Here is a 12,379-nt window from a genome sequence, read left to right as displayed (position 1 = left end):
AAGGCTGCATGCAGCTGCTCAGCCATGGAAACATCGGGTGAAATCCACAGCCATATCTCTAATAAAATCTGCAAGTACCACAATTCTTAACCGAAAAAAGTGAACTGGAGTATAAGTTGGTATGCATTCAAAATGGGAGCATGTTCATGACGCGCCCCCTGGGCCGAGGGGTACTCGGTGCCGGGCCGGTCGTTGCTAGGGGAGATGTCACAGTGGCGGTGACCCGGTCCGTGACCCAGGGCGGTCAATAAAAGGGGTTATTATTTACAGGGGATTTATAGTTCTTGTATAGAGTTCGTGATGTCACCTGTGGTATGTGGCTAAAATGAGCCGCCGCTGCGGAGCAGGTCCTCTGGAGCTGATGTTAATGCATCAGAGTTGGTTTAGCTCTCCACAGGTAGAGCTTAGCTCCAGGGCTGTCAATGGTGATGTTAAAGATGTGCTGTGCAGTGTAGTGCAGGGGGTGATGGCGGAGCCGGAATAATTCACAGAGACAGTGGGGTGCAGTCTTTCAGATTTACTCACAGTTCTCACTTTGCTCCTGGTTACAACTGCAGATCATAACTTCCCACGTCGTGCTGCGTTCACCGGGCAGGGGTTCAGCAATCCCTCAGGTACCTCCGGAGTACAGAACGGGACCCCCTTCTGTGTTTTCCTTCTGGCCATCTCCCTGCACCTCACGCCTAGTGTCCCAATCCATTGACCGCGGACCTTGTCGGGCAACGTCTTCTCTGTCCCCTGGGTCCTCTATGGCCACCTTCTTGGTGAGACAGATGTGGCCTGTGGCTGCAGCACCTGAAATGCTGCAGCCTCCGGTTCCCTAGTTGAATATTGCAATTCTCACTAGTTAGGGGTCGGTCCCCTCTGCGACCCGATCCCTCCACCGCCTGGTAAACTCGGGCGTACGTGTGGCCTCCAGCACTGCCCGTACCCCTGGGATCCCTTCTTCACTCCTGGAGCCTTCTCTGCTCCCGTTCCTTCCTCCTCTCCTTCTCCTGGGCCTTCTCACTGAGGCCCGCGCTTCACTGAGCAGAGCTCCTGCTCCCAGCTCCTCCTCTGACTCTCTCTCACTTCTTCTTCTGGCTGGACCCCTTCTAGATTGTTCCATCCCTTTTTATATCACTTCTTACTGAGCTCCCCTGAACTTCTTCCTCCACCCACACCCACTACATGGTTCCCCCTACTTTGGTTCCCCCCACTCCAGCCAGGGACAGGGCTCAGCAGGAGAGCGACGCATCTTGCCCCTCCTGCTGGTCTGGAGTAGTGTAGTGTTGGATGCAGGTGTTAGGGTCCCGGGCAGTACTTCATCCTTACCTGAGAGTGGGATACCACACCTCTGGGTGAGATGCAGTACCCCTGTGGCGACTGAACCCGCAGGGGCGCCACATTCACACTGGCCATTAAACAGACAAAACCTAAGACAGAAACAAAATGAACATATATGCTACTGCAAGATAATGAATAAAAACAATAGTGCATGTTAATAATATAGGGTACTTCGTAAACACCGTTTTTTATCAAAAAAAGCAGAAAAGCCATCCCACCACGACAAGATTTACCCAAGTCGGGATGGTCCTAACTTTTAGTGTTAAAACCTTACCCTGTGTCATAGTGACGTTCTATGTGAATAAGGGCCGAGCAGGATCAGGTCCCAAATATGGACACCCAGCAAATGGAAAGCTATTTAAATGTAATGTCAAGCTCAAATAAAGGGTAACACAAGTAACACAATTCTGTATGTGGATTTGTTGCGGTTTTGTGTCAAAACCTTGTTCGAAAATCTTATGTCAAAATCTGCAGCAAAAATCTTCCACAACGTGTGAACAAGGCTTAAAATGTTCATACAGGAAGTACGGTGAAAAAAAAAAAAGTATACCCAATAACCTTCATTTGCATGGTTTGAAAATAGTTTTGTGACTTGTATGTTCCGGATACGTGTTCCTGCGTATTTTGGTCCTCAGCATCCATTCTCACAGCTGACCTATAAAACTAATAAATCAGAAGCAGATTCTAGATAAATGAACAGAAGGCGGATTGTGCAGCAGGCATCTTTTTCATATAAAATTATCGTATGACATGCTTAAATTAGTTCCAGTACTTTGAAGCAACTTTCTTCATTTGCATTTCTATTGTCAACCTTTAAATTGGAATTGTTCTTTTCTTTTAACCTCTTTTTCATAACTTCAGGCTCCTTTTGTTCACTTTTCAAAAAACCCTCTCGAGACGTAACTTCAGAAGGAGATATGACACTGTTTATTGAGAAGTCACAAGTGTGGGCTGCAGTGGAGACAACTGAAGACTGAAATTCTTCTCATTTCAGAATTTTCCATAGAAGATCACATAGTGAATCGATCCTTCTATCTACCCTCGCTCCCGCCTGAGTCTGCCGGCTAGGTGGGGACCACTGCCGTGGGATGCCCATTGTTGTGATCCCCGCTGGTGCCCACTGTGGAACCATTCATGAAGAATGCCTGATTATTCCAAATTCAGCATCGCAGGATTCCTTCCATGGGAAACGCTTCCACCCTTTGCCAGGAGATGTTTATACTAAGTGGGGTATGCAACGGAATGGCAGCAACCAGTGCCAGGCTGCATTGTCTACCAGCTTCCCCCAAAACAAGCTTGATTGATGCTTTCTTCTAAATCCCATGTCAAAAGCGTCTATACATACAAGTGATAAATGAGGGGATTATACTGAAATATAGTCAAATAGTTTGGGGGAGGGTAATGTGGTGGGTAGATTGCAGCTCATCATGAAATCATACTCAAGGTGTGTTCTAATATATATGGACGTGAACTATACAGACACTTTCTGAAATCTATCTCCGTGGTCAAAAAGAAGAATATTTAAAGCACCACTCCGCTGTTTTTTTTTTTATTACAGTGCTGGAGTGGTGCAACTAATCCAAGTTCCCTGCCCCTAGTCTTATACTTTCAAGCAGTCGTCTTCATCTTTTATTGATGCCGCTCCCATCGATCTGCAGCGGTTTGTGACCTGCAGGATCACTCCAGTGTTTGCTGGACGAACCAGAGGTCACAACTCAACGTAAGTCTATGAAAGCCTCGTTCCGGCCTCGTTCTGGCTCTTATAGACTTGTATTTGAGAGCTTGTGATCGTTACATCTGACCTCCAATCAGTCAGAAATTGTGGTCACAAAATGGGACTGGAGCGGCGCTGGGAAGAGCTGAAGACGGCAGGTGATGAGTATAATATTAGGTGCAGGGACTTTACTTTAGTAGCACCACTCCAGGGCTCCAATAAAATAAGATGCTGGAGTGTTGCTTTAAACAAAGAGGGGCAGATGGTCAAAAGTAGGGACTAATCCCCAATAGAAGGACTTTGGGAGAGAGAGATAGATAGATAGATAGATAAATAGATAGATAGATAGATAGATAGATATGGGATAGATAGATATGGGATATATAGATAATAGATAGATCGATAAATACTAGATATGAGATAGATAATAGATAGATATTTAAGATAGATGTAGATAGATCGATAAATAGATATGCGATAGATGGATAGATAATAGATAGATATGGAGATAGATAGATGTAGATAGATCGATAGATAGATTGCATGAACCGAAACGTTGCCAGTTAGGTGAATAAACACCATCATTTTTTTGGATAGATACTTTAGATAGATGGAAAAATAGATATGTAGAATAGATAGATATGTGATAGATAGATACAGTATGTCATAGATAGAATAGATAGATAGAGTATGTCATAGATAGATAGATATGTTACTTATTATTTATTTTGCTTTGCTTGTATAGCACCATCATACTCCGCAGCGCTTTACATAAATAATTATCATTGCTGTCCCCATTGGGATCACAATCTCTTTATCAGTTTGTCTTTGCTTGGAAGGAAACTGGAGAACCCGGAGGAAACCCACGCATAAATAGATTGATAGCTGATGGATGGATACTAAGGATGAGCAAATCTGCTGGTATTTGACAGTTTTCTCGAATTTGGTCAGGAAATGTTTTATGCATAAATTTAATGTGAATCGAATGCGCATTATTATTCTTCGAGACCTCTCCTGACACTAAAGTATAGTAAACATGTTTAATAAAGAGTAAAAAATGATATTCACCCAACCTTCACCTACCCCACTGCCCAGCCCGGCTCCAGTCCTCTTCTTCAGTCTTGTCCCTGGAGCCGCCTTCTTTGACATCTTGGCATCTTCCGGTGCCTCGCATCTTCAACTCCCCATGTGTTGGTTGGAACGCAAGAGAATGACGTCCCTGCCTAGTGAGCTCTGGAACACGCCAATGGTGCCAGGGGGGTTAGAAACCGCTGAAGTTGGCCCTGTGGAGGCTGCATCGGGGTTCGGACCGGAGTAGACTAATTAGAGCTGTGTATTATTTTTCTTTTCTTAGTTTTTAGAACTCCGTTTGATTTTAGCTGAACGGTGTCAGGCTGCCATTTTGCTGTATTTGAGCAAATCAAACCTCAATACGAATTCTGGTGTATCTAAATTTTTTGTCAATTTGCCTCAAAGAGATTTGCTCATCTCTAATAGATACTTAGACTAGAAGGGGCAATTAAGCCCCTCCGGAGTGACCTCTGAAGCCGGAACTGTAGCCATCGGCTGATTTAATTCTCAAGCGGGGTTCCATGGTAAGAAAACCCCTTTAATGCTGTTATGAAATCTTTACCAAATATATATTCATCGGTTGTCGACCTCCAGAACTTTATATTAATATACAGTATGTATCTCTATATAAAAAGAGACCAAACTGCAGAAAGTCACGCGGATCTGTCACAACCATCAACGTTGATTTTTTTTTGTGCCTTTTCGATTTTAAGATGCGTTCCGATGTGAAATCGTGTGCTATAGGTCTAATATATATTCATCAACAGTATGGAAATACATGGCGGAGCCAAAGGTCATAAATAAACATATGTATTACATTTTGAATAAAACTGCTAACATATGATATTCAATATGCTCTCTTAAATCACATTAGCACTACCTGGCCTACATTACAGGAAGCTAATAAGGTCCTCTGAGCCGTATGTGTACATTTATTAATGCCTCATTATTAGACTTATGTAAACTTTTAGTCCTAAGTGGCGAAAAAAGTTTAGCATTTTCTAGTTTATTGCTCTAAAATATAAAAAATGAAGCTCTAGTGGGTACACCGGCCACGATGAATGGATTGAAGCCCGGCTCTTTTCTGGGCACTGAATTACTTTTCTTTGTTTTTTCTGTCGAAAGCTTTGAGTCCAGTCCGTTTCCATCCATCATCTTCGTCTATTGGGGGTCTGCCTGAGTACTCATGTGCCTACTAGGAGACGGAAATGTTGGGAGTGTGGATGACTCTTCATCAGGATGATACTCAGAATTTCCTTATAGGGAGTCTGTCATCTCCCTACCTCCCCAAATACATTTTAAACTAGTTAAACCAAGATATAGGGGACTTAGCCCCTATAAAAACTATACTAGCATTTTGCCTATTACTGGTACAGTGTCTGAGAAGATAAGTTTTAATTTGTATGCAAATGTGGAGGCTTGGGGACACCCTTGGCGTGGTTGAGAATTCAGGTAAGGGTTACACCCATCATTTTGCCTGTTGGGGGCTTCTGATTCCCAAAGTGAGCGCTGCCTAAAGTTAGCTAGCGTGTGTGTCCGTACGCACTGACACTGCCTGTGCCGAGCTGCTCGCGCACACAGTGACTGAGCGCTTTCCCCTCCGTGGCTCCTCTCTGTTAACTGATACCTATGGTATAGCTTGTTTAAAAGGAATTTTATGGAAGACAGACTTCCTTTAAAAGAGAATCTGTCAGTAGGTTTTTGCTATGTAATCTGACAGCAGCACAACCCTTTTAATGCTCGCCTTGGCTCCAGCAAGCAGAGATTCTCAGTCCCTATAGTTCTCAGCTTAAAGGGGTTGTCCATTTTTCATAATCCTTATTTGTTAGGTTTCCCAAAACAATAAAATGACACACGATTTCCCTTTTCTGGAAACCCTAGTAGTCAACTGTGGGAGGAAACTGCACATTAAAGGGAATATATAATCAGAAAATGTTTTATTATTTAAATCAATTTAAATGTATTTTTTCTATAATTTTTATTATCATTTTTATTAAGTTAAAAGGGTTGTCCGAGACTTTAACAATGATGACCTACCATTAGGATAGGTCATCAATGTCTGATCAGTGGGGGTGCGACACCCAGCACCCCCGCCGATTTAGCTGTTCCCAGTGTCGTCTTCGGCCAGAAACGCTCAATTACAGAGCTCTACAGCACAGCTTCTGTATAGTGGCCGCGGCCAGCTACTGCAGATTCGCCACCTATTCAATTAGGGGTGGATGTGCAATACCTGGCCGCAGTAACTATTCTACCAACGGAACTGTGCTGTGCAGCTCCGCAACTGAGCAGTTCCAGCCACCACCAACACCAGAAACAGCACCAACACCACTGATCACACATTGTTTACCTATCCTAAAGATAGGCCATCATTATTAAAGTCTCGGACAACCCTTTTATTGTTTTTTTTTTTTACAATCTGTATTTAAAAAAAAAAAAAATAGAAACCTTGCAATTTTTAGACTGACCACTGGGGCTGTTTTAGACTCATGCTTCCTTTTGATTACAAGAGAATTTTCAGCAGGCTCATTATCATCAAAGACAGGATTAAAATGACAGCTGATAACACAGGATCCAACAATCACTATAGGCGATGTCACATCTCCCTTCTTCATAAAGACCTTTGCACACACTCATAAGATGCTTGGATACAAAAGATAAGAAAAAGTCTATTGCTGCTAATGTACATGTGAATTTCCTGAAAAAAAGCAGGAAGGGAGAGTCTAAAATAACCCTACAGGCCAAGGGGGAAGTTGCAAGATTTCTATATTTTTTAATTCTGAAATAAAAAAAAATTACCCAAACTTTAGTGAAAATAAATTTAACATAAAAATCTGATTTAATCAGATTACTTTTTGGGTCTTCCAGAGTGAGAGATACGCTTTCTGGCTGCCTTCTCTAGCGGATACATTTCTTAACAGGGGTTAAAAATGGGTTATTACAGCAGACAACCCCTTTAAGACATTAGATGGTAACTTTCCTCTATGCCGGTACCTTTTACCGCTTAACTGGTTGACTTATGGGCCAGAGGGGACTCCACTACACTACTCCTAGTCTCATAGCAAATAAAATACGTATATAACAAAAACTATAATATTAGAGGCAACTGTGCTTTATTTACTGCAATGGGAATTATTTCTCTCACATCCCAGCAAATTATCACTGCGTATAAAAGAAACTGCTCCAAAGGTCACCCCATTAATAAATTATTAGGAAGTCGGGTCGTAATCATAATATATAAACTCGGCTTTTACCGCCCTTTTAGACATTCTTTCTATATATGTGGCGTGATTCTCGTAATCGCCACTAAGAGCCTAATATTTCATCCCCACGTAATTATTTGCAAAGACGCGTTCAGACTATAAATACGTGCCAGTTCCTGTTGTGAACTGCGATCCCCTCCCTTGGAGACGCGCTCACATTTGCATAAGACACTGTGAGGATGGTGCCCATTGTGCTGGAGTGAATTGATTTAGGTAATTGAAAACATTTTGTTTGGTAATAAGGAAAATATAAACACTAGAGATTCCGGGTGCACATGAGATTCCTCCATGCTAATAATGGACCCTGTTTGCTCTGCTCTTGATATAGTATGATTACCGCTGATTAGCATTAATAGAGAGGCTTCTTCTGCGTCTTTAATCACAGGTGTTTGATTAGCATTGTGCGTGCAGATCAGGGACATCTGTCTTCTCATTACGTATTCCTCTTGTAGAGTGGGGCAATTATAGAGTTTGGAACTGCCGCACCCCTTCCTCGCTATTTATTCTAATTTAATGCTTATTAAATCTTCCACATGAAAAGAATGGTGCATTGAATGCCAAAATGCTTTTACACTGCAGAATGCCTGTCATTTCCCAGAATATGTTGGAAAGACTGTACGCAACATTTCTGATCGAATTTACTAAAGAGAACATAAAGTTCACCGGAGTAACCGTCAGCATCGATAAAAGTTCGACGACAAGTTGAAATGTGGATGGAATACTACTTAGGGATTTTAATTAGCGTAAACGGTAGAGTTGGTGCAAATCCGTTTGCTCGAATTGGTTCAGTGGCTACGCTAGTAATTTTTGGCCATTGGATAGGAGCCTTGAGATTCTCCTGGCCTCCACAGATCTTCTTTTCATTTGTCAGCCTTGTGTGATGTCACATGTGCATTACACCGCTACGATTACATTTTGCTAGGCAAGAAAATCAATCGAAGAGCCACAGATGCTGTTAGGAAAGAGGAGGTCCTCAGGGCTTTCGTCTAGTAACATTGTGCCAGGCCAGCTCATCAAAGGAAGCCATCAGGTAGGAGGCGGTTCTCAAAGCACCAGCCCAGTCACATTGCGCCAAGCCGGACCGGCTAATCAAAAGAAGCGCCGCAGATGTTGTCAGGTAGGAGGCGATTCTCAAAGCACCAGCCCAGTCACATTGCGCCAAGCCAGACCGGCTAATCAAAAGAAGAGCTGCAGATGTTGTCAGGTAGGAGGTGGTTCTCAAAGCACCAGCCTAGTCACATTGTGCCAAGCCAGACCGGCTAATCAAAAGAAGAGCCACGGATGTTGTCAAGTAGGAGGTGGTTCTCAAAGCACCAGCCCAGCCACATTGCGCCAGGCCAGACCGGCTAATCAAAAGAAGAGCCGCGGATGTTGTCAGGTAGGAGGCGGTTCTCAAAGCACCAGCCCAGTCACATTGCGCCAAGCCAGACCAGCTAATCAAAAGAAGAGCCGCGGATGTTGTCAGGTAGGAGGTGGTTCTCAAAGCACCAGCCCAGTCACATTGTGCCAAGCCAGACCGGCTAATCAAAAGAAGAGCCGCAGATGTTGTCAGGTAGGAGGTGGTTCTCAAAGCACCAGCCCAGTCACATTGCGCCAAGCCAGACCGGCTAATCAAAAAATTTTGGAAATTAAAAGTGCTGAGATAATTTACATGGGATGTATGTAGGTGTTATTTCGAGGTTCAAAGAACTGGAGAGGTCTCAGATAAAGTGGTGACTATGGGGGCTGATGGCTAAATCAAGGATCGTTAGGACTCCGAGCAAAACATTATGTCGCAGAGGGCAATAGCTCAGAGATAAAATAGAAAACAAGTGAAAGATGAAGGTTCTATAGATATTCACCTTCAGCTATTACAAAAAGTAGCACATATAAGAGTGTCCAAAATTAACCATGCAGTGTTGAGAGGGTGATCCTAGATGGTGAAGGCTAAGGGGTATTTACCTCTTTTGCCTTCCCTATAATCAGCCTTCAGGACAGAGATGTTTTGGACTTCCTGTCCATAAGCTCATTTATCCTTATTGTCCTCTCTTCATAATTAAGGTTGTCTTAGTAGGAAAATTTGTATCCACATAGACAAATAATCACCATCGAAGGGGTGCATCCCTTGCTCTGGTTTATGTACTAGAATGGAGAACTACTCTTCCATTGACTATCCTCCATCTATTGCTTTATTTCTCCTGCAGTTTGAAATCTAATGTAGATACGATTCTTCTTTGGTTGACCTTAAAGGTCAACACTCGTCCAATTATTTGGTCAGTTTTCAACATGTGGTGAATGATACAGTTGATGAATGTGGCCATCCAAAGGTTTTCTCTATTATGTGGAATAGTATCTGCTTCTCCCCAAAGTTCTCCCCTGATGGACCTGTAACCCTCTAGGGTTTGCTGACATTGTGCTCATGCTGTAGTCATATTAGGTGCAGTGCAGTGTTTGGTTACAATGTTGGAGATACTTTCATATTATTTATTAGAGTGGGCATACGTGAATTAGGAACCTTGAGAAACACTGGGCAAGATAAAAACTTTCAAGTTGTGTCGTCATCTATGAGGACTTCTCGTTGAAGAGGTCTGTGCTGTGGACAGCTTTTCTTGTAAGGAACTAAGGAATAAGAATGAACTAAAAAAATACGGGACTTGTCATGTTGCTCTATCGTGTTTTTAAGAATTAACATTTCACCTCATTTTTAGAGGAAACACTGATTTATCATTTCTTGAGTACAGAAAGTGACTTGTAGAAAGAACAGTCCAAAACTTGGCTTTACCATAGCTCAAAATCTGGATCTGCATGAACTACAAATTCTGTTTCAATAGTGTCAAATAATATGTTTTCTGAGTTACATTATCACATCACACCCTTTTTTAGAGGCTCCTTTCAGAATATCTCCATATATTTGTCAACCGATTTTGTGAGCCCTAAATACTTCCGAAGCTGACTAGTATTTTTCCTAGACTCTGAGATCTTTGCGAAAACACAATGACCACACACTATATAGACACGATGAGTATCTTCTGGTAATACGGTAAGGAGGCGTCCATAAGTCAAATCTCAACTCTGTCTTCTTCTTTTTCCAGGGGACTATGTTGTGATGGTTGAAGACATTACCAGTCCACCATTCCTGGGGCAAACTCTTCCAACCGCTTTTAAACTCGTAAGAATTGTTTCTGAGAAATCCAAGGGAAAAATGAACCGGAAATCTGAAACGCTGCTTGTTCCCACTGTGAACTGAATCTGTTGTGTTTTATGTGTTTTTTCCTTATGTATTAGAATATTATCTGTTAATAATTTTCAGAAATTTAGTTTGACTTTATAGTTCATAAAATCCAATTTGGAAGTTGCAAAATTACCATACTAGGCAAAATACCAGTTGAGATACCATGTAGATGACCCTTCTAAAATGACAAGGTAAGTATGAAAGGATGACCCTTGACTGTGATTATGATCACCTGTTACATACTGTCAGAGTTGGGTGGGACCTTAGGGAAGGGCCCACCACTTTTCACTTTCAGTGGTGTATCTTGGGGGTAGGGTAACTGATGTGCACTCTGTTTTTTGCTGAGAAAGGAAAGCCAAGACACTTTGTTTTGCCCAAGGTCTTCAAATATAAGTACCGTGATAAAGACTCATGCATGTGAAACGTCTGCAGGCTTTCTTCTCTACAACTTTTCTCAACTGTTTGTCTATGAACTCAATAAAGTGATCTAGATGATTAAAGATCAAGTTGGTAAATGTTATGCTCATTCATTTGTTTCTCCTGGACTCTTTAAATATAACGCAAGGTCAGAAAACTGATTCTTTGTCGTGGGTGAAGAAAGCCTGGGTAAGACCAGGAGGACAGCTGGAGCTTCAGCCCTGGATCTGCAAGGGAAGGAAGAGGCAAGGATAGTTTCTTTTTTTGTTTTAGTTTTGTATTTGCAGCTGGTTTTCATTTTTTTTTATAGTTAGATAACTCTTTCATAGGCTTTGCGTGTATTACGTACCACCACATCTTCAAGCTGGGCATTATGGTTCTAGCTCGTAGACCCCCAACCTGTATTCTCTTCACAAAATCTCCTTTAGGAATTATCTTTTACGCTTGGAGACACTGTTACTGTGTAACAAAATAACCCATGAATTTAACAAAGCAGAATGAATCGATCTGATGAAGTGAGATATGCAGACATCATCAATCAGAGATTCAGTGCAATATATTCACAAATAGAATATTCCCTCTGTCCTCCTTATTTTGCAACCATATGTTTTCTCTATGGCAGCACATTCCGACCACTATGTAAAAAAATGCTGCACCTCCTAATATTAATGGGACATGTATGTTACATTTCATAAAGAATTATTTATGCCTTCACAACGTTTTAATATTCTGAATGTTTAAAGAGGTTGTCTGGATATAATTTTTCAGGAGATACCACTCCTCTGGCCTCTAGCTTCCTGCTTGCCGGGGTTGGGGGAGGTTGTGGGCTCCTGATGATTGACAGTTCAGATCAGCAACATCATCATGCCGCTGGTCCAAACTGTGCATCCTCCAAAGCAAAATGCTTCTACAGCTTTGGATGAGTGTAGGAGCTCTGAAGCTGACCCAATACAGCTACCATCAGAGCAGTGCTTACAAGCTCTTTTGGAAGGAGCTTGTAAGCACTGCTCTCCTCGCCTAATAGACAGGCCAATGTTTATATACTGCAGCCTGGTCAATGAGCTGTAAACAATAAAATTAAAAAATCTCTCCATTCTTAAAAAAACGGGGAATATTTTTGATAAGTAGTAAATTGCAAAGTTTCTACAGTAGTTTTTACAGGCACTTTGCAGTTTTGCCCATTTATAATGATGAGAAAACCCCCTTAAGGCTATGTGCGCATGAAGCGTTTTTGATGCGTTTTCGCTGCGTTTTTTCCACCGTGGAAACGCTGCAAAAACTCTTGTTAATAGGTCTGCCAGCTATAGCAATGGTAATCCTGATGTGTGCACATGATGCGGAAATTTCCGCTCAGTATTACCATTGCGGAAAAAAATGCAG

At 42.1% G+C, this 12,379-nt stretch overlaps 1 protein-coding gene across 3 annotated transcripts in view; it reads left to right on the top strand.

Annotated features, from left to right (window-relative positions):
- MORN1 (MORN repeat containing 1) overlaps nt 1-11,061 on the top strand; it is a 478,186-nt gene extending 467,125 nt beyond the window's left edge. Inside the window, exon 14 of one of the 3 annotated variants that reach the window (XM_073656899.1) lies at nt 10,443-11,061. In XM_073656899.1, coding sequence (XP_073513000.1) covers nt 10,443-10,597 — 155 coding nt within the window. In that variant the 3' untranslated portion in view covers nt 10,598-11,061. The remainder of the gene's footprint in view (nt 1-10,442) is intronic. The other 2 variants (XM_073656898.1, XM_073656900.1) reach the window with 2 other exon arrangements.
- The last annotated feature ends 1,318 nt before the right edge of the window (nt 11,062-12,379 follow it).

The sequence above is a fragment of the Phyllobates terribilis genome, unplaced genomic scaffold (genome assembly GCF_046119375.1).
Source record: "Phyllobates terribilis strain yellow unplaced genomic scaffold, ASM4611937v1 Scaffold_12__6_contigs__length_324123572, whole genome shotgun sequence".
Classification (NCBI taxonomy): Eukaryota; Metazoa; Chordata; class Amphibia; order Anura; family Dendrobatidae; genus Phyllobates; species Phyllobates terribilis.
Note: the sequence above shows the minus strand (reverse complement) of the source record. Positions and strands in the feature narration are given on the sequence as shown.